This window comes from Macaca nemestrina, chromosome 5, assembly GCF_043159975.1.
Source record: "Macaca nemestrina isolate mMacNem1 chromosome 5, mMacNem.hap1, whole genome shotgun sequence".
NCBI classification, from domain to species: domain Eukaryota; kingdom Metazoa; phylum Chordata; class Mammalia; order Primates; family Cercopithecidae; genus Macaca; species Macaca nemestrina.
The window spans coordinates 69,985,900-70,011,183 of record NC_092129.1 but is presented as its reverse complement, the minus strand read 5'-3'; the positions used below and the strand labels follow the sequence as shown (position 1 = coordinate 70,011,183).

Genomic DNA, 25,284 nt, shown 5'->3' with positions numbered 1-25,284 from the left:
GAGAATCGCTTAAACCCGGGAGGTGGAGGTTGTAGTGAGCCAAGATTGCACCATTGCACTCCAGCCTGGGTGACAAAGCGAGACTCCATTTCAAGGAGGAAAAAAAAAAAGAACGGTGAGCCAATTTAATCTGTTTTCTTTCTAAGTTAACCACAGTCTTGGGTATTTCTTTTCTTTTCCTTTTTTTTTTTTTTTTTTTTTTTTTTTTGGTCTCCCTCTGTCACCCAGGTTGGAGTTCAGTGGTGCAATCTCAGCTCACTGCAACCTCTGTCTCCTGGGTTCAAGCAATCCTCCTGCCTCAGCCTCCCAAGTAGCTGGTAATTCTTTATAGCAATGCAAGAATGGACTAACATACCACCTAATCTGTTAATCTACTGCCAAATCTCTGATTTGAAGAAACTGTGAGAAAATAAATGCCTTGTTGCTCCAGTTACTAAATTGTGAGATAATTTATTACACAGCACAAGATAACATACACACAGTCCCCAGTATGGATCCCCACCCCACACATGCCATGTGATCACAGGCAACTCACTTCGTTTTTCAAAATCACTATTTCTTCATTTATCAAATGGGCCTAACACTCTGTGTATGAAGTGTTTAACACTGTACCTGGTAAACAGAAACCACTTGTAAACTGTTAGCAACTATTAATCAAACTTCCAAACTCAAGGTTTCTCAGACAGCCATGTCGAACAAACCTGAATTCGCAGAGCTGCAGCAAGGAGACTCACATCATCTTCCTCAATGAGTCCACCAAAATGTATTCTCGGAGAGCCACACCCAACCTTCCCTGTAAACAATTGGAGGGAAAAAAAGACTTTCAGCACATTGTCATTTCTAATCCATTAATCCTTGCAAACAGCCAGCACACTGAATAATGGGCTCATTTTTCATCAAGGAAGTTAGGATGTCAGGGCATGGCTGCAGGTTGGTCACCTCTGGTACAGCCCTGGGACCCTCCACTGGGCCTGCTTCACATTTTACATCAGAGAAATGGCCATCTGGCCAGGTGCAGTGGCTCACGCCTGTAATCCCAGCACTTTGGGAGGCCAAGGCAGGTGGATCACCTGAGGTCAGGAGTTCAAGACAAGCCTGGCCAACATGGCAAAACCCCATCTCTACTAAAAATACAAAATCAGCTGGGCATGGTGGTGTGCACCTGTAGTCCCAGCTACTTGGGAGGCTGAGGCAGGAGAATTGCTTGAACCTGGATGGTGGAGGTTGCAGTGAGCCAAGATCATGCCACTGCACTCCAGCCTGGGTGACATAGCAAGACTCCATCTCAAGAAAAGAAAAAAAAAAGTCATCTAAGTTATTAACCTGCGATAAATGGATTTTAAAAATGTAATGAAGCACACCACATGCTTTGGAAAATCATACCTCACACTGAGCCAGGAAGAAACATCTAGACACACTATCTCTTCACACAAGCCCAAGTATCACTGTGATTTTTAAAATATGGCATAATTAGAGATAGAAATAAATAGCTCAAGAGAATTCATAGTGAACATTTAAAACATTTAATGTGGATGCAACATAGACTGCAGATTAGGCCACAGAATTCAGAGTCAGACTTGCATTAAAAGCATAGCTCTTTCTCTTGCTAGAAATTGTGATGTTGGGCCTGTTAATTAATGGGAGTAATATCAACCTCCTAAAATTTTGTGAAAATGAAATATGATAAGGTACATAAAGTTCTTGGCATATAGTATGTAGTTTAAACTATTAACATGAAAATAAGGCTCAGAAGAAAGGAACAGGGATGTACATTCCACAGCATAATCTGTCAGAATGACTTCATATCCTAATCTTTAGATTTTTTGACACAGTGGGCTTCATCTTATTAGAATGATCTATTTTTTTTTTTTTTTTTGAGATAGAGTCTCTCTCTGTTACCCAGGCTGGAGTGCAGTGGCATGATCTCAGCTGACTGCAACCTCCGCCTTATTAGCAGCTGGGATTACAGGCACCTGCCAACACTCCTGACTACTTTTTGTATTTTTAGTAGAGACGGGGTTTCACCATGTTGGCTAGCATGGTTTGAAACTCCTGGCCTCAGTGATCTGCTCACCTTGACCTCCCAAAGTGCTGGGGTTATAGGTGTGAGCCACCGTGCCCGGCCCAGAAGGCTCTAAAATCTTTACTGTACAGTATGTAGAAAAATAGAAGCACTTTCACTAGTGGATGCAAAGTGTGAGAAGGCGGATGAAAACATTCATAGGGTAAGACTGGTCAAAGTGTTACATGAGAAATCAGACTTTTTCGATAATTTAAAAATTCTCTATCATAGAAGTGATAGAACCGGCTAGGTGCGGCGGCTTACGCCTGTAATCCCAGCACTTTAGGAGGCCGAGGCGGGCGGATCACCTGAGGTTAGGCGTTTGAGACCAGCCTGACCAACATGGAGAAACCCCATCTCTACTAAAAATACAGAAGTAGCTGGGCATGGTGGTGCGTGCCTATAATCCCAGCTACTCAGGAGGCTGAGGCAGGAGAAATGCTTGAACGTTTCTCTTGAACATTTCTCTGAGGCAGAGGTTGCAGTGAGCCGAGATCGTGCCATAGATCTCTAGCCTGGACAACAAGAGCAAAATACCATCTCAAAAAAAAAAAAAAAAAAAAAAGAGAAGTGATAGAATCAATTTTTCATCAAAACTAAAAAATTGCATTTTAGGGTATTAATGTTAGGGACTACCTGATTATCAACATAGAAAGATGTTGATAAGAATTCCACTTCTGGCAGGGCATAGTGGCTCACGCCTGTAATCCCAGGACTCTAGGAGGCCGAGGTGGGAGGATCACCTGAGTTTAGGAGTTCGAGACCAGCCTGGCTAACATGGTGCAACCCCATCTCTACTAAAAATACAAAAAAAAAAAAAAAAAAAAAATTAGCTGGGTGTGGTGGTGCACATCCGTGATCCCAGCTACTAGGGAGGCTGAGGCAAGAGAATCGCTTGAACCTGGGAGGTGGAGGTTGTGGTGAGCTGAGATTGCACCACTTCACTCCAGCCTGGGCAACAAGAGTGAAACTATCTGGAAAAAAAAAAAAAAAAAAAAAGAATTCTACCCTCACTTAGAAAATTTATAAAAGTAAACACACATGTAAAATGCTTTAGCCTGCATCCTCCCTTAGAGAAAAGAAATATTTCTAACAGCAACATTTTTGAAGACACTATTTTCTCCTTCTTTGGATCACTCTACTCTTAAATTGTATTAGGGTGTTGGGTAATCATATAATCATATCCCTTGGGTATTATTTAAAGATTAGAAACACTTCAGCTTTATGAATCATATTTAGGCAAAAGCCAAGAGTCTAGAGGATGAGAGAGATTTGCTGTGTTTTGTTTTAATCACTAGAGATCTGTACTTAAGATCTTGTCCAACTACTACATAAAACAAACGGGCCTCTCTCATTCCTCTATTTTAAGTGATGGAGAAATAAGAAAAAGCATCTGAATGCGGTGGCTCACGCCTGTAATCCCAGCACTTTGGGAGGCCCAGGCGGGTGGATCACTTGAGGTCAGGAGTTCAAGACCAGCCTGGCCAACAAGGTGAACCCCGTCTCTATTAAAAATACAAAAAAACGTTAGCCAGGCATGGTGACAGACGTCTGTAGTCCCAGCTACTCAGAGGCTGAGGCCAGAGAATTGCTTGAACCTGGGACCCGGAGGCTGCAGGGAGCCAAGATCATGCCACTGTACTCCACCCTGAACAACAGAGTGAGACTTCATCTCAAAAAATCTAAAAAAGAAAAAAGAAAAAGTAACATTCCAGAAGCTGGTATTAACTTATAAATGCATATTCCCAGAATTTAATCACAAATACCCTTGTGAATGAAGAATATTTCACTTCCAAGTTTACAAGATAAATAAGTCCTGGTATCGTTTCAGTCACTTACGTAGCATAGAACTTAGCAAAAGTGTGGATATTTTATTTTGAAAAGCTATATGATTCCTGATACGTCTAAAGCTTTCAGGGATGTATAATCTTTTGGCTTCCCTGGACCACACTGGAAGAAGAAGAATTGTCTCGGGCCATAGCCACACGTAAAATACACTAACACTATGATAGCTGATGAGCTAAGGAAAAAAAAAAATTGCAAAAAAAAAAATTTCATGTTTTAGGAAAGTTTATGGATTTGTGTTGGGCTGCATTCAAAGCTATCCTTGGCTACATGCGGCCCACGGGCTGTGGTTTGGACGTGCTTGGTCTAAACCATCTCACAAATTTCAACAAGCATAATGAGCCACGTAAGAAGATATAATTAACAAAACCAACTCTTTGAAAGGGTCTAGCTCAAGATGGCAGGTGGTACACACAACACTACCCTCTATTTCTAGTCAAAAGTCCATTCAAAGTGAGTAAAAGATATGTTAAAATCAAGCAAGTCCATAAGAGTTAAAAGGGTACCACAAATGACATTTGAGAAATTTGTGGAAGAGACAGGTAAGTAGGGTCGGATTGAGTAACCATGGCAGAGGAATTTAAAACGCCCCAAAATAACAAAAGCCTGAGATGAGGAAGAACCATTTCTTCTTCGTGGACCCTGGATAAGCCTAAAGCTCACAGTCAACAAATATCGAAAGCAGGAATGAATAAAAACTAGGTTCTTGAAACACCAAAGGCTGTCCACCGGCAGCTAGGTAAGGTGACTTCATTCACATATAGTGTTGCTTTCTGATTATTACTGTTATTATTTTTTGAGACAGGGTCTTGCTCTGTTGCCCAGGCTTGAGTGCAGTGATGTGATCATGATCATTGCAGCTTTGACCTCCCAGGCTCAAGCAATCCTCCCACCTCAGCCTCCTGAGTAGTTGGGACTGCAAAGGTGTGCCACCACACCTGGCTAATTTTTAAGTTGTTTTATAGAGACGGGGGTCTCACTATGTTGCCCAAGCTGGTCTTGAGCTCCTGGGCTCAAGCAATCCTCCTGCCTTGGCCTTCTGATTTTTATGTACAGTAGGCTAAGGTTCACTATCCGCAATGTTAACTTTTGATCCTTTTAGTTACTTTTTTTTAATTACAAGCAATTAAAATTACAAGTAATTAAAAACAATACTTTTTTTTTGAGATAAGGTCTGGCTCGATCCCTCAGGCTAGAGTACAGTGGCACCATCTCAGCTCCCTGTAACCCCTGCCTCCCAGGCTCAAGCCATCTTCCCACCTCAGCCTCCCAAGTAGCTGGGACTACAGGCGCATGCCACAATGCCTGGCTAATTTTTGGTTTTTGTTTTTGTTTTTGAGATGGACTGTTGCTCTATCACCCAGGCTGGAGTGCAGTGGTGCAATCTCAGCTAACTGCAGTCTCCGTCTCCTGGGTTCAAGAGACTCTTCTGCCTCAGTCTCCCATGTAGCTGAGACTACAGGCACGTGCCACCACGCCTGGCTAGTTTTTGTATTTTTTTTGTAGAGGCAGGGTTTCACCATGTTGGCCAGGCTGGTCTCAAACTCCTGACCTCATGATCTGCCGGCCTCGGCCTCCCAAAGTGCTAGGATTACAGGCATGAGTCACAGCACCTGGTCTTAATTTTTGTATTTTTTGTAGAGGCAGTTTCACCATGCTGCCCAGGCTGGTCTCGAACTCGTGAGCTCAAGCAATCAGCCCACTTCAGCCTCCCAAAGTGCTGGGATTATAAGTGTGAGCCACCAGGCTCGACCAAAAACAACACAATTTTAAAACACAACTTAAAAATAACTCTGGCCTGGACTCAGATTTTCTAATTCAGTTTTAAGATTGCATTGAAGCTGGGTGCGATGGCTCACACCTGTAACCCCAGCACTTTGAGAGGCCAAGGCAGGAGGATTGCTTAAGTCCAGGAGTTTGAGAGCAGCCTGGGCAACTTGGTGAAACCTTGTCTCTAGAAAAGGTACAAAAATTAGCTGGGCATCGTGGCATGTGTCAGTAGTCCCAGTTACCTGGGGGCTGGGGCAGGAGGATCACTTGAGCTCAGGAAGCAGTGGGCCTGTAGTTGCGCCACTGCATTCCTGCCTGGATCACAGAGCAAGACTCTCTCAAAATATAAAATAACATAAAAATAAGTTCTGAATCCAGAGAATCTGAAGCAATAAGACTGGCAACTCAGAATCAGATATACATTTTTAATAAATTTCATGGCTAAAGAAAATTGAGAAAGGGAATCATTATTTCACTCCCTGCCCGTGTAGAGGCAGGACTCCATCTGAAGGTTGTCTACAGTCTGGGCCTGGGTAATATCATGGGATCACAGTTCAACAAGGATCTCATCCCAAACCGTGGATGGGTCTTTTCACTTCCCAGTAAACACTCATCTAACTCTTGATTTCTCTAGGGACAAGTCAATGAATCACTTTAAAAGATGGCCATTCTTCTAATGATAAACTTTCTGCAAAAAGAAAATTTAAGGCCAAAGTGTTATCATGACTTCCTCAGAAATCAGAACCACCCTTTCACTAACATGAGCAGTGCTGGACCACCCTGGGAACTTTGCCAGAACAATCACGGCAGTGGGAGGGATGCAGCAGACTCTTCAGCCTTCATGCCGTCTTGGCTCTGTGGAAACATCTCAGCTTCTATGCAGTCTGGCCAAGGGCATCCTTCTTATCAAAAAACCACTCTCCACGCCCACAGCCTTAAATATTTTCTTCCCATCTAGGAGAACAAATTACCCCCAAATGCGAGGTTTTAAAATCAGGAACAGCTGAAAATTAGAAACCAGTACAGGTAGAACTTAAAAACAACAACAACAACAAAAACCACTGGTAGCCAGTTTTTGAGTTAAATACATTGACTTTGTAGGATATAAAGTAAAATGCAATAAATAAAATGAGTATCATGATATGGTTTGGTTCTGTGTCTCCACCAAATCTCATGTTGAATTATAATCCCCAGTGTTGGGGGTGGGGCCTGGTGGGAGGTGACAGGATCATGAGGGTGGCCCTTCATGAAAGGCTTAGCACCATCCCCTTGGTGCTGTTCTCAAGATAGTGAGTTATCCTGAGATCTGGTTGTTTATAAGTATGCAGTGTGTACCTCCTCCTCTGATATGGTTTGGCTGTGTCTCCACCCAAATCTCATCTTGAATTGTACTCCCATAATTCCCACGTGTTGCAATCATGGGGACAGTTTCCCCCGTACTGTTCTCATGGTAGTGAATACGTCTCATGAGATCTGATGGTTTTATCAGGTGTTTCCACTTTCGCGTCTTCTGTATTTTCTCTTGCTGCCGCCATGTAAGAAGTGCTTTTCACCTCCCGCCATGATTTTGAGGCCTCCCCAGCCATGTGGAACTGTAAGTCCAATTAAACCTCTTTTTCTTCCCAGTCTCGTGTATGTCTCTATCAACAGTGTGAAAACAGACTAATATGCCCTTCCTCTCTCTTGCTCCTGCTCTGGCCATGTAAGATATACGTGCTTCCCCTTCGCCTTCTACCATAACTGTGAGTTTCCGGAGGCCTTCCCAGAAGCCAAGCAGATGCCAGCATCACACTACCTGTACGGCCCATGGAACTGTGAGACAATTACACTTCTTTTCTTTATAAATTACCCAGTCTCAGGTGTTTCTTTATAGCAGTGTGAGAATGGACTAATAAATATCATTGGGTAAAATTTTTGTGACAGTGTTCTCGAGAGTTGAACTCCTACTTTAAATTATTTGAATCTTACTGTCAAATGACAGCATATCACTAGTTTTTAAAAGAATGCAATGTAAGACAAGATAAAAAAAATATAATTAAAATATTAGTAAACTGATACTAATAAGCTATTGGTAATAATTTAATTTGGACCACTGAAACCAAATTAACAAGGAAATTTATACAGTGCTGCATGAACCTTTACTTTTTTTAAAAAAAAGCAAAAAATCAAATATATTATATTGAGAACTAATTAAATTGTGCCAAGATGCAGTCTGAAAGCTGTTTCGTGTGCAGTTAACATGGCAACAAGGAAGTGGAGGGAGGAATGCAGGAAGTGGACAAGCATTTATTGGCAGCTACCATCAAAGAGGAACTGCCCCAAGGTAGCATCTCAGTCATTCCTCCCAACAGCCTTCCTCCCAATTTACCCACAAATAAATTGGGAATCTTATTAATTCATCAGAGATCTTATTTCCTCAAAGTCACATAGCCTGTAAGTGCAATACAATTAAGAATTTTTTTTTTTTTTGAGACGGAGTTTCGCTCTTGGTGCCCAGGCTGGAGTGTGATCTCAGCTCACCGCAACCTCCACCTCCCGCGTTCAAGCGATTCTTCTGCCTCAGCCTCCTGAGTAGCTGGGATTACAGGCATAAGCCAACACGCCCGGCTAATTTTGTATTTTTAGTGAGACAGGGTTTCTCCATGTTGGTCAGGCTGGTCTTGAACTCCCTACCGCAGGTGATCTGCCCGCCTCAGCCTCCCAAAGTGCTCGGATTACAGGCATGAGCCACCGTGTCAGGCCAAGAATTTTTTTTACACAAACAACTCCCTTTTCCTTGAGTTAGGTTAATCCTGACTCCAAAGTCCATGTTCTTTGCACTACATTTTTTTTTCTTTTAGAGATGGAGTTTTGCTCTTGCTGCCCAGGCTGGAGTGAAATGGTGTGATCTCGGCTCACTGCAACCTCCACCTCTTGGGTTCAAGCAATTCTCCTGCTCCTGCCTCCCAAGTAGCTGGGATTACAGGTGCCTGCCACCATGCCTGGCTAACTTTTGTATTTTTAGTAGAGATGAGGTTTCACCATGTTGCTCAGGCTGGTCTTGAACTCCTGACCTCAAGTGATCCACTGGCCTCGGCCTCCCAAAGTGCTGGGATTACAGGCGTGAGCCACAGCACACCCAGCCTCCAGTAAGTTCTAATGTCTCCCTTCAGGGCCATAGGAGGGAAAGTCTCAAGTTCCCTTGGGGGCTCCCGGCACATCAGCATCCCAGGGCTCTTGCCCTCTTCTACACTAAATAGAAATATATTAGCTTAAAATGATGCTATAAACTACTCTGAGCCACAGAGTTGCTGTTTTGATACTATTCTCTGAGCCTAAGATAGAAGAAAAGCTTTTCCTTGGTCCCATTTCGTACATCAGTAAGTCCTAATATTTAGGGTACAAAATAGTTGTGTTTATGATGAACTCTGCTGTTTAGCAAGCAGAGCACTACAAGAGCAGTGTGTATTTCTTTCATTTGAAATAAATTTTTTAGGCCAGATATGGTGGTTCACACCAGTAATCTCAGCACTTTTTGGAGGTGGAGGCGGGAGGACTACTTGAGGCCAGGAGTTCAAAACCAGCCTGGGCAACACAGTGAGAACCCTGCCTCGACAACAAAAAAAATTATTTTAATTAGCTGAGGAGGGAGGATTGCTTGAGCCCAGGAGTTTGAGGCTGTGATTGTGCCACTGTACTCTAGCCTGGGCAACAGAGCAAGACCTTTTCTAAGAAAGAGGTTTTTTTGGTTGTCTTTTTTATTTTTTTTTAAAGTAGTTACTCTTATAGTTAGAAAACAGAATGTTGAAATTTCCTTGTTTTAAAATCTAAACATTGGACTCATGCAATAGCAGAGTGAACAGAACCAACTAGCTGGGTGTAATTGTTTTCTGAGCTCTGTGTCTGGGATATGAGCCATCAGGAAAATCTCTCCTAGGATTCCATACGTATTCCATAAAATGCCTCTACAGAATTCTCATCATAAATCACAACATCCCATCTGTTTTTACGGGGGGAAGGAGGAGGGACCCTGTACCATGAAGGTAAGAATAAAAATTGCATTATAAAACTCTGCCTTCATCCAGCCACAAGTTTATTAAAAGTTCTTCTTCTCATCTTGAGTTTAAATAAGAGCTCTTTTCTTTTTAATATTTCAAAAAGTTAATTCATTTCTTTACAGTAGTGGGATAATGAAAAAAAGTGGGGGGAAAAAACCTTTCTCCATTATTCCTAGATCAAATTTTCATACTAAAAAAGTTGGTAAAATTAAAACTTGTAGACTATTTAGAAATGTGCTATTATGGACAGCACCACCCCGAAACTGTTCATCTGTTTCATCAACATAGCATTCCTCATCTTCATCTCAATGACTGCCTAGTTGGCCCCATTTTTTTTTTCTTTCCTTCTTTTTTTTGTTTTTTTGAGGAGTCTCACTCTTGTCATCCAGGCTGGAGTGCAATGGTGCAATCTTGGCTTACCGCAACCTCCGCCTCCTGGGTTCAAGCCATTCTCCTGCCTCAGCTTCCCGAGTAGCTGGGATTACAGGTACCCGCCACCAGGCCCAGGTAATTTGTTTGTATTTTTAGTAGAGACAGAGTTTCATCATGGTGGCCGGGCTGCGTCTCAAACTCCTGAGCTCAGGTAATCCACCCGCCTCAGCCTCCCAAAGTGCTGGGATTATAGGTGTGAGCCACCACGCCTGGCCATCAGCCCCATTTTTAAGTGGGAGACAAGTTCAAGGAAATGTTTCTAAACATGCCACTAACTTAAAACTACAAGCAGAGTACAATTCTGAGTCATGCTTATTAACTTGTTAAACACTCAATATTCACAAAGTTAACTGGGCCCGGTGGCTCACACCTGTAATCCTAGCACTTTGGGAGGCTGAGGTGGGTGGATCGCTTGAGGTCAGGAGTTCGAAACCAACCTGGCAAACATGGTGCATCCACACCTCTACTAAAAATACAAAACAAAAATTAGACGGGAGTGGTGGCAGGCGCCTGTAATCCCAGCTACTTGGGAGGCTGAGGTAGGGGAATCACTTGAACCCAGAAGGCGGAGGCTGCAGTGAGCTAAGATCGCGCCACTGCACTAAAGCCAGGACGACAGAGCAAGACTCCATCTCCAAAAAAAAAAAAAAAAAAAAAAAAAAAATTCACAGAGTGGTTACTAAGTGTCAGGTACTATTCCAGACACTGGACATTCAAAAACCAACATGAAAACTATTAGAGTTGGGCCAGATAAATTTCAAATAAATTCTACTTACAGAATCATTTTGAAATACACAGACCATCCCTGATTTACAACCTTTTCGCTTACTATTTTTCCACTTTATGATGATGGGAAAGGGACATGCATTCAGTAGAAACTGCTTTAAATTTTGATCTTTTCCCAGGCTAGCCATACACAGAACAAGGGTGTCTTGAGGCGCTGGGCAGCAGTGACGGCAAATCGCGATTTCTGGTCAGGCATGCAATCACAAGACCAAACCACCAATACTCCGCAATGTACTAAGCTGCCAGCATTTTTGGATGTTGTTTTGTGTTTTCACATCCCATCCTATCTATAAATGCCCATTTTCTACTTATGATATTTTCAACTTCTGATGGGTTTATCTACGCATAAGCCCGAGGAACATCTGTAACGCCTTGGTCTTCTTTCCCCCAGAGAATCATTACATTGAAATCTAATGTTTCAGGGAATACTTTTTCCAAAAATAAGGGTCCTAAAAGGAAACCTTATTAAAAATAAAGCACTTTCACTAACAAAATATATGTCACTGTCATGTAACCACAGAGCTCAAAGGGATTCCAGGAGAACATCAAAGTAGACTCCTAACCCTAGCCATGACTGTGCCAAAACTGTCCTACATGAAAACTTTAATAAAACACAGCAAGTAAATATTACAGCAAAGCAGCATTCATTTACAAGAAACAAATGTTGGAACTGATTTTCCTAATCTAACTGGGATTCTGAACAGAGGAAACCCTGTCTACTATTAATAGGTTAGGCATTGTTTTTCTCAGGGAAAAAAAAGTTATATGAAGAAACTACATATATTTTAAAAATGTTATTTAGCACATGCTTTCTGTTTGTTAAAAAGAGCCGCTAGGGCCACAGTTCTTAATGCAAGAGCTGAGCTCTGGCTCTTTCCTTGGACTCTGATCCATTCCACCCTCTCCAGCCCCCAGGGAGTTTTTAATCTGATCCGTCAGTTCTGGCAGGAGCTACATTTCCTAGAGAGGAGGGTCAGTATCAACCTCTGGCTAGGGCTCACGCTTTTATGGAGCTGCCTATAAGGTTTCAAGATTTCAACCTCAAGTATGGTCCTAGTGGAAGTGAAGGAGAGCAGAGGCTGCCAACCGTGGTGCATGTTCTGCCCAGCTTTAGGGGTAAAAGCTGCCCCTGTCCTCCAGCCCAGCTCAGCATAGTCCTCCTCTCTTCTGCATGAACATTTGGAGGCCAAAGCCAGAAGGAATCAGGAAGGGGGGCTCTCCTCTGCCTCCCTGTGCCATTGTCTCTTGCTCACCTGTGCCATTCAGGGACTTGCTGAGGGGCTGGGTGTGGTCCAAGGCTTTCTTAGCCTCAGTCCTTCTACGAACTGGAAAAAGGAACCTACTCTGGGCCTGCTCCTGCTGGATCCCGGGGCTGCTGGCTGCCCTGTTGCGGGCACTGCTTGGGCTGCCCCCAAAGTGGGCCTGGTGTGGTCTTGAGTATTCCTGAATACCTTGGCAAAATGCCATCAAATAGCAGGACCAATCCTAAAACAGTTTCTGCATCTAGTGGTGATTTTCATACTGTTCTGACATGACTCCGGGGCTCCAAGGATGTGCTTCATGGGTCAACACAAGGGGAAATCAGGGAGACACAGAGACTGATCCTATTCCCATCCCTCCCGACAATCTGGCTCTCATCTGCTTTTACATAGTGAAATTCCATGAAGATTTCTTTGGAAGAAAGGATTTTACTAATTTTTAAGAGACTGTGAAAACCGCTATTTCTAGTTTACCTCACAAACATACAAATCATCTACTTAAGGTCACAACTAACCTGACTGCTAGAGGCCAGTAGGGGGCACTTCACTGTGGCAGCAGACACCTCAACCGCCATCTTGGTCTCTCTTTGCTCAACAGCATGGTTCTATCAGGTAGCCCACAGTCTAAGTTTCCTACCCTATATACTAATGTTGACGACTGCTAACATTTCAGAAACATACCCTCTTAGGAAAAGGTTAACATTTCTTCGAATGATCTGACCTAATCAGTGGCTCAACACCAATGTGAAGACATTTACCTGACAGGAAGTCATGGGAGCAGTTGAGAACAGTAATTCCTGGTTGTATCCAAGTAAGGGGAATCTCTTCTGGCTTACGTGAGCCTAGGACCACAATGTCAGCCTCATGAAGCTAAAAGGAGAAAGAAAAAAACATGCACAGTTTGATCTGAGGCATAAAGACACAACTAACCACTGATGTCAAATGAGTTCAACACAATCCCAGATCCACAGCTTTGTTCCAAGCTGCTGACAAGGATGGAGTCGCTTTACTAATTCCTTTCAAGCATGTATTAATACAAACAGAAAATGATTATCATATCCTAGAAAGAAAAGAAAATAGGACTTAAAAAATATCTTCAGGGTAGTCACTTCAGCATACATACTGCATGTGGAGTATTATCATTTACATGTTTTCACCACTAACTATAATATCAAGAAAAATGATGGGACAGCCGGGCACAGTGGCTCACGCCTGTAATCCCAGCACTTAGGGAGGCCGAGGCAGGTGGATCATGAGGTCAGGAGTTCGAGACCAGACTGGCCAACACGGTGAAACCCCGTCTCTACTAAAAATACAAAAATTAGCCAGGCGCACTGGCAGGGGCCTGTAATCTCAGCTACTCAGGAGGCTGCGGCACAAGAATCGCTTGAACCCAGGAAGCAGAGGCTGCAGTGAGCCAAGATCACACCACTGCACTCCCACCTGGGAGACAGAGCGAGATCCTGTCTCAAAAAACAAAAAAGAGGAAAACAAGGATGAAGGCCATGAGGTCTGGCCCACGCAGTGGGCTTGTTGGCCTGTATAATGGCACCATCACAATGAGACCCCTATAGAACTGTTACTATACCCATGGAAGGATTTTCAGGAGCTTGAGAAAGAATTTCACTTTCTCTGAGGCCCTGGTTAGTCTCTTGTCCAACCATTCATTTTTTTGCCCTGAGAAAGTAGAAAGAATGCAACCACTCCAACAAAATGCATTGATCGTGTCCATCCTATTTGCATTTTGATCATCCAGTACTGGAGGAACAAGTCTGGTAGGAAGTTGACATTAAGACAAAGAGGTAGGCAAAGAGGTTGGCTCTGACTTTAACCAAAGAATAGCTCCCCAAGCCCCACTGAGCAACTGATGATTTCAAACTGGATCCCTATGCGGAGCGAGGGGTGAATAGGAATATTAGACTTGCAGAAGAGAATAGCTACAATTGTACAGGTCAGCTAGGTGTTGTAAGTATTACCTCACTGAATATTCCAAATGAGTGAGATTGGTGTTACCATGCTCATTTAACAGACAAGGAAACTGGGGCTCTCAGACACAAATAGCTCTATGGTATGTCCTAGTGAATCCAGTCTTAGAGATCCTAGTGAACCTAGGCAGAAAGAGGGGACTGACAGTCCCTTCCCCCACTGTCTTTCCTGTGGACTTTGATGTCCTGCAACTAACCACAGAGTCTCTGGGGTCAAACAGACAGAGGGGCAGATTATGGAACACAAAAGCATCTCCACTGCCACTGCCCCCACCAAACCACCAAATAAACATGCTGGAGACACCCTTATCCATTCTCAGCTTACAGGCTGATCATTATAGATCCTGTGGAAGAACCAGGACAGCTCCTCAGCTTGAGGACGGTTAACACTATTTGGGCAAAAGGGTGCATCAGCTGATGCCTTTTAGAAATCTTGGGACAAGAGATGATAGTGGGAGCAAACCTTTGACAGTCCTACCTGGTTTATGAACAGAAAAGCCAAGATCAAGGGCAGATCCAAGTCCCCTGACAGAGGAGGAGCATGATAAAAATGTGAATGCATGTCTTTTCATAGAGCTGACAAAGCCAACTTTAAAAGTTAACACCTTGGAAATATTTGATCAATTTGACCATGTGAATAGTGAAAAGTGTATTAACATTCATTGATTGTCCATTAATAAGCCAAACAGTATTCCCTGCTTTTCAGCTTCTGACTGTATGAATCTACTGTATTAATCACCTTAAAAAGAAAAGAGAAAGCCCTACTAAAACATTTGCCTAGGCCAGACATGTTGGCTCATGCCACCATGCTGGGTAATCCCAGCACTTTGGGAAGCCAGGGTGGGAAGACTGCTTGAGCCCAAAAGTTTGAGAACAGATTGGGCAACATAGGAAGGCCCTGTCTTTACAAAAATAAAATAAAATAGAAATGAGCCAGGTGTGGTGAGGCATGCCTGTGGTCCTAGCTACTTCAGAGGTAGAGGTGGAAGGATCGCTTGAGCCCAGGAGGTCATGGCTGCAGTGAGCCGTGATCAAGCCGCTTCACTCCAGCCTGGATGACAGGGCAAGACCCTGTCTCAAAAACAAAACAAAACCAAAAACAAAACACATTTGCCTAAATAACCATTCTTCTGTGCCACAGGGCCAAAATACCACCAAACCTCACCAAGAACTTTGCAGCCAAATGAGAATCGCTTGAACCTGGGAGGCGGAGGTTGCAGTGAGCCAAGATCGCACCACTGCACTCCAGCCTGGGCAATGGAGTGAGACTCTGTCTCAAAAAAAAGAATTGTGCAGCCAATATCACCAGCAATCTAGTCCCTTAAGCCACCATTGTGATGGTGCCATTATACAGGCCAGCAAGCCCACTGTGTGGGCCAGACCTCACCTATCTGAAAAACAGCTAGAGTTCCTGGTGATGGTATATTTAGGGAGAAAGAAGTGTTCTAGTAGAAAGAGGATTTTAAACATCTGTATAAAAAATTGTATTTCTTCATTTATATATAGTACTGTCAAAAATTCAACCACAGTAATCCTCAAGAGAAATGCAAATGTTTAAGCTTTGTTGCAGTTCTGCAGATAAGAAACACCATTTTGCTAGATTTTCAGGCAGAATAGCAGCAAAACCAGAACATGGTAAAACAACTGTAAAAAGGAGGTTAATATGAACACGGCTGAAATGTTCATTTTGGAGAAAACCAAGGATCACAGGTTCACACAAGTCCCCTAAGAACAGTTAGTTTCCTACACGTGGTATCTTTGATACAACCTGTTCTTTTCATTACCTATAAATCTTGGAAATCTCATTCCAACTCCTCAACTCCATACCTACACACAACTCTAAAGTGGGATGTGCTCATCCGCAACTGGGGAACAGCTAATTCCACAGAGAAAACACAAAAATCTCCTCGCTTAGCAATGATTGCATCGTAGATGTTAATTCTTTCTGGAAAGGAAAAGTGCTAGATGCTTAAATCAGTAAATACCACGCCGAGGACAAGGTAAGATTTTAATGAGCTAAAATTCAAGGAGAATTTTCGTCTCACTTGCTATTCCTACTCTCCTCCTCCCAAATGGGAAAGACCCCGGCCAAAGCTTGGCTTAAAACTCTACCTCATAACAAAGTATTGCTTTTTCTGCCGAGAAGAGTGGAGCAGCTTAAAGCAAACCACCCCATTCCCCAGGCAGAGAACCGAATTTTAAAACAACAGCAAGACGCAGATACGCAGACACTTAACAGGGAGCGTGTGGGGGTGCAGTAGTTTAGACAACACGAAGATGAATTTTCTCAAAGTCATGAATTTTTAAGCTAGAGAGACAAGCATCTGAATATAAAGAGACGGGGGAAAGGGAGGACAGATGGAATTTGGAAAGTTATATAGAATATTGTAATTTTGTATTTAGCAAATAAAATGCATTAAAATGTTTTAAACTAAAAACAGCCCTACCCTCTTGACTAGAAGACAGTATGTATCTTCTGCTATCAATGTGTTTTGAAACAGTTCATATCAATAAGAATCTCAGGTATGAGATCTGTATATACTTCAAAATCCAGAATGGGTAAAACAAAAGATATTTTCTAAAGAACTGTGGTTTATATCACTTGAGACCTATGACAACTGTTTCTATGTCCTTCAAACATTACCAACAAAGTTCAGAAAACCAAGTTCAATTCCTCATGAGGGTCAGTTGAATAAAAAAGAAAGAAAACAATGTTCAAAATGATGGACATTACTTTTAAAAATTAACAGGTAGGCGCTTTGTCCAGCAATGATGTGCTTCTAAAATTACAACTGAAGACATTGGCATTCTCGACTAGTGCCTGAGTGACGGCTGGTCAATGGTCAGACACAGAGAACAGAGCAGGGTGTGGAGGGCAAGCGAGGGGCTCTACCACGTCGAGGTGGTCCCTTGCTTGATTTTCACTCTAATGAACTGGGACATACTGTAGTTTGTGTGCGCCCAGTTAAGTGGATTTATGGGTTACATTACGCTCCACTGCAGATTCTTCACAAGACTTTATGTAATTAGTTATTTATTTTTGGAGACAGGGTCTCACTCTGTCCTCTAGGCTGGAATGCAGTGGCATGATCTCAGTTCACTGCAGCCTTGACTCCTGGGCTTAAGCGATCCTCCCACCTCAGCCTCCAAGTAGCTGGGGCTATAAATGTGCTCCACCATGCCTGGTTCATTTTGTTTTTTAAATGTTTTTTGTAGAGACAGGGTTTCACCATGTTGTCCAGGCTGGTCTTGAATTCCTGGGCTCAAGTGATCCCGGCCTGGGGCTTCCAAAGTGCTGGGATTACAGGCGTGAGCCACTGTGCCTGGCATACAGTACTTTATGATCAGACAGGGCATGTCCATGAAAATCTTAGGTAGCAAGGGGACTCCTAGACTACCTTGTGGCAAAGTTTCTATAAAGAGTTAGAAGTCAGTTTTCTAAGAAAAACATCACTTTTATCAGATGTCAAAATGTGTGCACTTTTTCTTTTTCTTTTTTTTTTTTTTTTTTTGAGACAGAGTCTTCGCTCTGTCGCCCAGGCTGGAGTACGGTGGCACGATCTCGGTTCACTGCAAGCTTCGCCTCCCGGGTTCACGCCATTGTCCTGCCTCAGCCTCCCGAGCAACTGGGACTACAGGTGCCTGTCACCGCGCCCGGCTAATTTTTTGTATTTTTAGTAGAGACGGGGTTTCACCATGTTAGCCAGGATGGTCTCGATCTCCTGACCTCGTGATCAGCCAGCCTCAGCCCCGCAAAGTGCTGGGATTACAGGCGTGAGCCACTGCACCCAGCCACACTTTTTCTTAATATAGAAAAGAAGCTATCAGGTTGGGCTACAGTGTGTGGCTCACACAGTCAGATGTGTTTTAGGAAGATTCCTCTGGAAGCTGGATTGAGAATGCCTTAGAGGAGGTAGGAAGAAAAGCAAGATACTGAGGAGGCATCTGCAGGAAGCTGGGTGCCCAGATCTGGAACTGAGAATGGCCTGGGAGCATGAGGATGCGGGTCGGGACACACAGCATTTAGGTGATGGTTAAAACCAGGAGTGTGGATTCCCCAAGGGAAACTGGCAGAATGGGAAGGAAAATGGGTTAACAGACATCCTTGGGGAGCACTAATCTTCAATGGTTAGAGATAAGGAACACATGATGGAGACCATCATGTCCCGGTGGCCCAGGAGCTAGGAAGGGGCATTTTCATTCAGGCCAAGGGAAAAGGGTGTGGACAACAGGTTGATATGACAGCCGTGGTCAAGCAGGATTAACGCAAAAAATACACTTTTGGCAATTAGGAATCACTGGTGACTTTGCTACAGAAATGGGCATTAGGAACCATGCCTGATACAGTCCTGCCATTTCTGTAGAGTGTGTTGCCTGCAAATGGAGATTTCATTCAGGCAGACTGCCTGAGCATTCATGAGCAGATGCCCTGTTTATTCATTTATATATATACACAAAATATCTAAATATATAATGTTATATAGTATATATAATATATATTTTGTGTGTGTGTGTGTGTATATATATATATATATATTTTTTTTTTTTTTTTTGAGATGGACTCTCACTCTATGGCCCAGGCTGGAGCGCAGTGGCACAATCTCAGCTCACTGCAACCTCGACCTCCCGGGTTCAACGATTCTCCTGTCTCAGCCTCCTGAGTAGCTGGGATTATAGGCGCCCACCACCACACCCGGATACTTTTTGTATTTTTAGTAGAGATGGGGTTTCCCCATGTTGGTCAGGCTGGTCTCAAACTCTTGACCTCGTGATCTGCCTGCCTCGGCCTCCCAAAGCGCTGGGATTACAGGCGTGAGCCACCCAGCCTATTCATTAATTTTTTAAACTCTAAATGTCTAACTTTGTATTTGAAATTAAATGAACATTGAGCATAAGATTATTGCTTCGAAGCTATGAATCCATATCCACCTTTCTCTGCAGTATTAAGCATACCATTAAATAGGAATGTTAAAATAATAGTATAACTACTCTAAACTAAGAATGTCAAACCATCTTCATTCAGATGTTGTCATACTTTGGCAAGATAAGGGGATGACAATTGCAGCAAAAGGTATTTTACCCACTTCATGTCCACCCAGTGATCTCATCCTGGGAGAATTTTTTTCCTTTCAGGAATTGGGTGTATTTCTTTTATTTCTGTGATTAGTAGAACAAATTATTGGCTTTTAAAATTTTAAGACATTTCTTATGATTATTTCATAAATCAAAATGAGTACAAGCCAAATGGACATCTGGGAATTGGGAGTACAGCATTTATCTGCCAAATTTTTCCCCTAAAAAATAGTAAGCGACCTTCCTTTTCCTAAATGTTCCTAAGTTCACCTCTAACTTCACCATTCAACTTAATTTACTGCTTAACATATGAGAAGAAAATATCAAAGATATTTAGTTGTATCCAAAATGCTGGAAAAGACAATTCTTCTGGAAGTAAGCTTCACACTTAAAAAAGTCATGACAGATGATAAAAGGAAAACTGAAACACCATTCTGGGAATGGATATACTTTAATGACTCATCAAAAATAATTCCCTTCTGCAGGAGAATCACTTGAACCCAGGAAGCAGAGCTTGCAGTGAGCCGAGATCGTACCACTGCACTCCAGCCTGGCGACAGAGCGAGACTCCGTCTCAAAAAGAAAATAATAATAATAATAATAATTCTCTTCCCTATACTTTAGGAAAAACATAAAATTCAAAAGTGGGGCCAAGAGAGAATGTGTATGTAGATGGGGGGTGGTAACGGTAAGTTCCCTTCACATGACAAAGACTTAGAACCAAAATACCTTATTTTGGTTCCTTTAGTACAAAAACTAAGGAAATGCTCAAGTTGCAGTTCCCAGGGCAACACCAGGCAAGCCAGGCTCCTAGAGGAACAGCAGCCCGAAGGATTCATGCCCGAGCCGCCAGCCACAAACTTTCATCCATACAGCGTCTTCGCATTCATGCAAACTGCCGTTGCCAGGGCAAATTCTGCTTTGCATTTCCTGACATTTATGCTTTTCAGTTCTGAGTCTCACATTGCACATCAACAGATTTCTGCATTCCATTTCCTTTCAGAAACTCTCCAGGCCTCCGCTGCCTCCTTTGAAAAGTGAGGAATTGAGGTGCAGTGGGAGAACACCATGGGTGGAGTTCCTGCGACCTGCATTCAAGTCCAGACACTGCTCCTTGCCAGCGACAATCAGGGTCAAGGCTCTCTGGTGAGCATAATGTCCAGTTTGCAGGGTTGCCAGGTGAGTGCGAGGCATATATGAAAAAGCCGTGAAAAGGAAATCTCCACACAATTATAAGGTGCTTCATTGTTACAGGTTATGTTTAAGACGTTCCCATTAAAAGATTCTAATACTGGCCAGGCGCGGTGGCTCATGCCTGTAATCCCAGCACTTTGGGAGGTCGAGGTGGGCAGATCACCTGAGGTCAGGAGTTTGAGACCAGCCTGACCAACATGGAGAAACCCTGCCCCTACTAAAAATACAAAATTAGCTGGGTGTGGTGGCACATGCCTGTAATCCCAGCTACTCAGGAGGCTGAGGCAGGAGAATCACTTGAACCCGGGAGGCGGAGATTGTGGTGAGCTGAGATCATGCCATTGCACTCCAGCCTGGGCAAGAAAAGCAAAACTCCGTCTCAAAAAAAAAAAAAAAAAAAAAAAAAAAAAAAAAAATCGAATTCCACGTCCTTAAAAAGCATTCACATTGGAGAAGGGGTGGAAAAGGAAGCCAGACTCTGCTGATGGTGCAGAAAAGCAGATGGGAGATGACCCACCGCCAGTGGGCTGAAGGCGATGCTTCCCGCCTGTTCTCTGCAGGACACAGGCCTGTGGCCCTTCTTCCAGAATTGGGGTAGGCTCTTTTGTGCAGTCTACACCTCACTTTCCCATCTGGCCCCTGATGACTACAAAGACTTATTTGTGGTTGGCCACAGGTGACTGCAAAGTAACAAAGACCCCATGGAGGCTGAAACTTACCCCACAGCTAAGAAGTGAGTTAAAGCTTCAGATGAAGTTTCCCACAGAAAAATCGGAAAGGAGGTCTATATGACTCCACTGCAGTGGAATTGGCTTGGCAATCCCATGACCCTAACTCCATTTATACTATTATCTCTATGAGAAAATACATTCCATGTTCAGACCAACCTTCAAACATTTAGAACACAATCCACTGAGACTGAAATTAGAATATTTTGCCTATAAGGTATGGGAAGGGCATCATAAAAGGGAGGTACTTTTGGGAAAAGTGGAGATAGATGGTGTTTTAATTGTATTTTTACTCAAATATTTGGTATAAGAACAATACATCATTTCTTCTCAATTTCAGTTTCTCAGCTTAAATTCTGAACCACCTAAGACCAATCAGTCTATTAATTACATGACCCACTCCCACCATGCTTGTTTTTTGTTTTTCTTTTTGTTTTTGTTGCCCAGGCTGGAGTGCAGTGACATGATCTCGGCTCACTGCAAGCTCCGCCTCATGGGTTCACGCCATTCTCCTGCCTCAGCCTCCCGAGTAGCAGAGACTACAGGTGCCCCCCACCACGCCTGGCTAATTTTGTTTTTGTTTTTGTTTTTGTTTTAGCAGAGACAGGGTTTCACCGTGTTAGCCAGGACGGTCTCCATCTCCCGACCTCGTGATTCGCCCGTCTTGGCCTTCCAATGTGCTGGGATTATAGGCGTGAGCCACCACACCAGGCCACACAGCCCCTTCTTGGTCTTATGCCCATTAGTTTGAATATATCATCTCACAAATCCTTCTCTCAGCACTGCTAAGTATAATGGCCTGATTTTTTTTTTGACTTTCCAAAAAGTTCTATTCACCTTCTTCCCTGGTATTAATAAACAGAGCAATGATCAGACAGAAGCAAGAGGGGAAAGTGGGGAGCTGACCCCCTAAATCTGTCAAACAAAGCTCAGGGGCCGACACTATCCAGTGCACTTAATTCCACACTACTGATGACCTGGGTTACTGGTGACCTCAGTCACTCACTGAGCACGAGGCTGTGATGCCCAGGAGCGTCCAGCGCTTTTATTCTCCATCTCACCCACAGCAGGCAGGGGAGGGAATGAACTCGCATAACTGAGGCTGTCTTGTGTGCTCACCCCTGCCCTTTCCAAAGGTGCTCACCATTCCCTCTGAAAGGGGAGCCTGGATAGCTGGTGATGAGCCCCAGGCCTCAGGGAGGGGACAGCATTCAGTCTACTTCAGCTCAACTCTCTTAACAAGCATGGCTCTGGAATTACAAACATCAAAATAAAATAAGAGTGAATTCAACACAAGCCGAGTGTCTCTAGGGTCTTGGTCTCTCTCATCTGAGGTGGCAGGTGATTTTTGGTTTTCGAGATTAGAGATTAGACTTTATGTGATGATCTAGAATAAGAGCTGCATGGGACAGTGTTAAAAATACAGGCTGTTGTGCCACCGCTACCATCTTTTAATCACATGATCTTTGCAAAGTCTCCTGAGCCTCAGTTTCCTCATCTGTAATATGGGGAGGATGACAGTCCTGCCTAACAGAATAAGTGTGAAGACCACTGAGATAACAGGAGTACAAGACAGTGCCTGGTTCAGAGTAGCCATTCTGTCAATTAACATTAGCTGTCATTACTGTCACAATAGCACATTCCTTTCAGTGCATTCCATCCTGTTCAAAGGAGAATTGTCATGTAACTCACTAATCTAGTGCAGTTTAAAAGCTAGAGTTCCTCCCTTCTCCTGTTTGGAATAGACATTATTCTTTTTTTCAAAAAGTCATCCTTTCATATGTATAATACAAGTACATTTAGAAGTTTCCAATTCACTTTTAAAAGCCGTTCATGAGCCATGCCATGCACTAAATTTAAACTAAAAAGAACTTTGTGATAGTTCAGCTTTGCTCAAAAGAAAAAAAAAAAAAACCTAGACACTTTGATCCTTCAAAGATGAAAAAGACCTATATTTTTTCCTTCTGTGAATACCAGGTTTGAGGATCTCTGTGCTCAGGAGGAGAGGGAGAAATGAGATCCTCTGAGAAAAACAAAATAAAACGCTTCTCTGATTTCTAGGTTATTTCTTCTGCATGCAGCTGAGGTTTACCTCATCTCCCAGCTGGAGACCATTTCAGCATTGTCCAGCTGTGCCCTAACCACAGGTTCAGAGGAGACTCCCGAGGGAGCAGGGCCCCGCCCATACCTGCCTACCTCTTCCTTCCATGCCGAGGGCACCACTCCACCTTGTAAACACCAAATGTAAAACCACGCCCACTTCAGACTGGTTTTGGCATCACAGTGAAATCATCGAGGTCAGGAAGAGGTTATCTCCAAATCTAGACTCATTCCTGAGAGTGATACCAACAGTGTCATTCCCCTGCAGGGCCCAGGACGCTGGGTGTGGGGGCCTGCGTTTGGGTGGAGGAAAGGCCGGGGGGGTTCCCTAGCCCTGCCCAAAGGCACTAGCTCCACTGCCTTGGCTTCCTGACATGTGACACTCCACAGCATATGGCTAATTTGGACAAATGCCCAGGTGTTCTTCCCCTCCCCACCTCTAGGGTCTCCGTGGAAATGCTCAATGCATCTCCAAGCCTGGAAAAGATGCTCAGAAACAGAACAGGAAATTTATTCTCAATTTTCAACTATACACCCCAATAGGCCTAAGTTACAAAGCTACCAAACACAGAAGTCTATTCTGGTTTCTGTGGAACCCTAAGAAGTTCAATTCTTCATGCTCAGGCTCCATGGAGATTTTATACCTAATTAGTGTCCATAAAATATCCTTCCGACTGGGCGCGGTGGCTCATGCCTATAATCCCGGCACTTTGGGAGGCCAAGGCAGGCGAATCACAAGGTCAGGAGATCAAGACCATCCTGCCAACATGGTGAAACCCCGTCTCTACTAAAGATACAAAAATTAGCCAGGCATGGTGGTGTGCACCTGTAGTCCTAGCTACTCTGGAGGCTGAGGCAGGAGAATCATTTGGACCCGGGAGGCGGAGGCTGCAGTGAGCCAAGACTGCACCACTGCACTCTAGCTTGGGCAACAGAGCAAGACTCCGGCTCAAAAAAAAAAAGAATATCCTTCCGTTTAGATAGACGGACAAAGAAAGGATCGATTTCTATTTGTAACTAACTGGATGTAACTATTCTTTAAAACTACAGAGCCTGAAAGTAATAACTGGCCCATCAGGCATCAGGGATCTCCAGCCAACATGTTTGGAAGTAGAGTGACTTCCGAGTAACAAGAGGCATGGGAAGGAAGAGGTCCACAGTTTTGGAGGAAGGGACTCTGTGACATCACTTAAAGTTGATAATAATCTACTGAGGATTGGAAGATGAGCCTGACTGGCCAAAGCTGGGCACCTGCTCTGGTGAGTCCCTCCTCTTTCTGGGACATTGTCTCCTTTGTCTCCTGGTAGTCTTGCTTTTGGTTTCACTCCCTTGGCCAATATTCTGCTGGGAGACCTCACAGACAGAGAGCTAGAGACACTTTCTCCTTCCCCTACCCACACAATGGAAGCATGTAATACCAGGCTTCCAGTGAGGGACCCTAAGTCACACTATTTTACTAGTTTATCTACTTATGATTTGAGTGATTTGCCCAAATGACCCACATTTGCCTAATGGGCCCATATATTTCTTTTCCTCCAGCCTGCACTCCAGGGAGTGCAGTGGTGCAATCTCAGCTCACTGCAACCTCGACCTCCCCAGGTTCAGGCGGTCATCCCACCTCAGCCTCCAAAGTATCTGGGACTACAGCCACCATGCCTGGCTAAGTTTTGTACTTTTTGTAGAGATGGGGTTTCACCATGTTGCCAGGCTGGTCTCAAACTCCTGGGCTCAAGCAATCTGCCCGCCTCAGCCTCCCAAAGTGCTGGGATTACAGGCGTGAGCCACTGCACCCAGTCCCCATTAGTATTTAATTTCATTCCCACAACTGCCCCATAAAGTAGGAAGTATTATTATTATTATTATTTTTTTTTTTTTTTGAAACAGAATCTCGCTCTGTAGCCCAGGCTGGAGTGCAGTGGCGCGATCTTGGCTCACTGCAAGCTCCACCTCCCGGATTCACGCCATTCTCCTGCCTCAGCCTCCCGAGTAGCTGGGACTACAGGCGCCCGCCAC

General features: G+C 43.6%; 1 protein-coding gene across 10 annotated transcripts in view; it reads right to left on the bottom strand.

Moving 5' to 3' along the window:
- Nucleotides 1–25,284, bottom strand: part of LOC105489167 (methylenetetrahydrofolate dehydrogenase (NADP+ dependent) 1 like) — a 233,145-nt gene that overhangs the window by 180,344 nt on the left and 27,517 nt on the right. For all 10 annotated transcript variants that reach the window (XR_011623460.1, XM_024795113.2, XM_071096617.1 and 7 more), the window contains exons 8-9: nucleotides 12,950–13,061; nucleotides 702–793 (exon numbers count right to left, since the gene is read on the bottom strand). Coding sequence is in view for 9 of the 10 variants with exons in the window: in XM_024795113.2 (XP_024650881.2) it covers nucleotides 702–793; nucleotides 12,950–13,061 (204 nt within the window). In the remaining variant the exon portion in view is untranslated. The remainder of the gene's footprint in view (nucleotides 1–701; nucleotides 794–12,949; nucleotides 13,062–25,284) is intronic.